Genomic DNA, 1,840 nt, shown 5'->3' with positions numbered 1-1,840 from the left:
CCACACCTCAGTTCAACTCAAGCCATAACCCTAGCTTCATGTTCAACCCTAACCCTTGCTTTGTCCCGCAACGAGACATTGATTACAGATGGCTCATTGTGGAAGCTTCCGTAGCCTGGCATCCTTGATCAACCAAACCTAAAATATTTGATTTCACTAAACCCTAACCCCTCCAAATAGGGCTGCCTCACCTCCGAATTCCCAATTAACCCTTGAGGAACACGTGGTGTCATTACACCAGGATAAGTTCTCTGTTATCTAGTGGAAAATGTGGGTACTGCTATGGAATTTCACAAGCACAAACAATGTCAGTACTACAGACAATAATTAGCAGAGGGCAAGACAGTGGGGTATACTAAAGAAGAGCTTCATCACTAACATCAAATTATATCTATACACTTTTGCAAAGATTATTACACTAAATTTACACTATTGTCTTGAATGCTAGCATATTTGTTGTGTCCTTTTGCTCAGGGATAAGATTGTATCTCTTTTTTGAGATCCTCTTTGAGTGCATGAAACTTGATACTTTGTATCGTGGTACTGCCTGCCCCCATGTGGACTTCTTAAGTATTAGAACACATTCCACAATTGATAGCAGTGCTGCTGTTAAAAATTAAACCGTAGGCTACAGTGTGTTTGTGTGTGTGTGTGGCAGGGTGAGAGTGACCCTCAACACTGCTCCCCTTTTCATTTCAGCTGTTTCTCAAGGTCATCAGAAACACACACACACAGGCAAACACTGTACATAAAATATGAGTATTGTTAATTTTTGTAACTGGCTCTGTCCTAGGCTGAGGTTGACTGGTTAGGTGGTTGGTTGTGTGGTAGGATATTTGTCTCTTTCTCATGGTGCTTCCCCTCTCCAGGACCTCTATCTGCCTCTATATCGACGCCTGTGAATGGAACCTCTCTCTGACCTCCCTGGAAACCCTGAACAGGTCAGATTTCTTTTTTAAAGTCATAACTGGACAGTATGAAGCTTCACTGTTTGTCTGATTCTGTATATAATGTGTTGTCTGTGTGTGTGCTTGTTTTTGTTCTTATGTGAAGATTCAACGCACAGATCATGGAAAGACAGTACAATGTCAATGTCTTCTCTTCTGCCATTGATCCCATTCAATCTATGCTTACCCCACCCACCAGGTGATCATGCTGCCTAATTGGTCAAACAGGACCCTCCACCTGGTGGACTCTCTGACCCATGCCCTAGGCCGTTACCTTGACAACTGGAGCCGGAACTCCTCAAAGGCAGAACAGGCTCTGGACAACACTCTGGCAGAGGAGAACTTCAGGAACGTCGTTTGGTACCTGATAGTGATGATCGGAATGTTTGCCTTCATCGTCATGGCGATCCTGGTGAGCACGGTGAAGTTGAAGCAGTGCAAGCATTCGGACGACCCCTACCACAAATACATTGAAGAGGACTGGACTGGCCCAACTTCAAGAGCAGAGCGGCGTCATACACAACCCCACAGCCAACCAACCTAATTTCTATGCACACACGCCATACCCAACACACACATATACCATGTACAAACACACAGGCACACAAACACTCACGTACAGACACGCAATGGTTCTAAAGTCAAATAATCTTATGGTATTAGTAACAAAAGTGTTGTACTGACTGTATAACTAATATGTTGATCATGGATAGTAATCAAAATAAAGTAGTGGTTCTGTCATTACTGATGTGGTTATCTGACCTCTGACTAGGAGTCTAATTGTCTGTGCTAAAGAGGTAGGGACTGTAATTGGGCTGTCAAACCACGAGTGCCCAGTAGAGGGCAGCACATACACACAGTCCTACCAACAAAAAAAATGAAATAAGAGTCTA

The 1,840-nt window shown here is 43.5% G+C and overlaps 1 protein-coding gene across 1 annotated transcript; it reads left to right on the top strand.

The window, feature by feature from the left end:
• The first annotated feature begins 713 nt into the window (after positions 1 to 713).
• LOC118366533 (potassium voltage-gated channel subfamily E member 2-like) lies at positions 714 to 1,571 on the top strand. The gene is made up of 2 exons (XM_035749151.2): positions 714 to 941; positions 1,147 to 1,571. Exons 1-2 carry the CDS (start codon positions 903 to 905, stop codon positions 1,489 to 1,491), a joined length of 384 nt encoding a protein of 127 aa, XP_035605044.1. The 5' UTR covers positions 714 to 902; the 3' UTR covers positions 1,492 to 1,571.
• Positions 1,572 to 1,840: the final 269 nt, after the last annotated feature.

The sequence above is a fragment of the Oncorhynchus keta genome, chromosome 34 (genome assembly GCF_023373465.1).
Source record: "Oncorhynchus keta strain PuntledgeMale-10-30-2019 chromosome 34, Oket_V2, whole genome shotgun sequence".
Taxonomy (NCBI): domain Eukaryota; kingdom Metazoa; phylum Chordata; class Actinopteri; order Salmoniformes; family Salmonidae; genus Oncorhynchus; species Oncorhynchus keta.
Note: the sequence above shows the minus strand (reverse complement) of the source record. Positions and strands in the feature narration are given on the sequence as shown.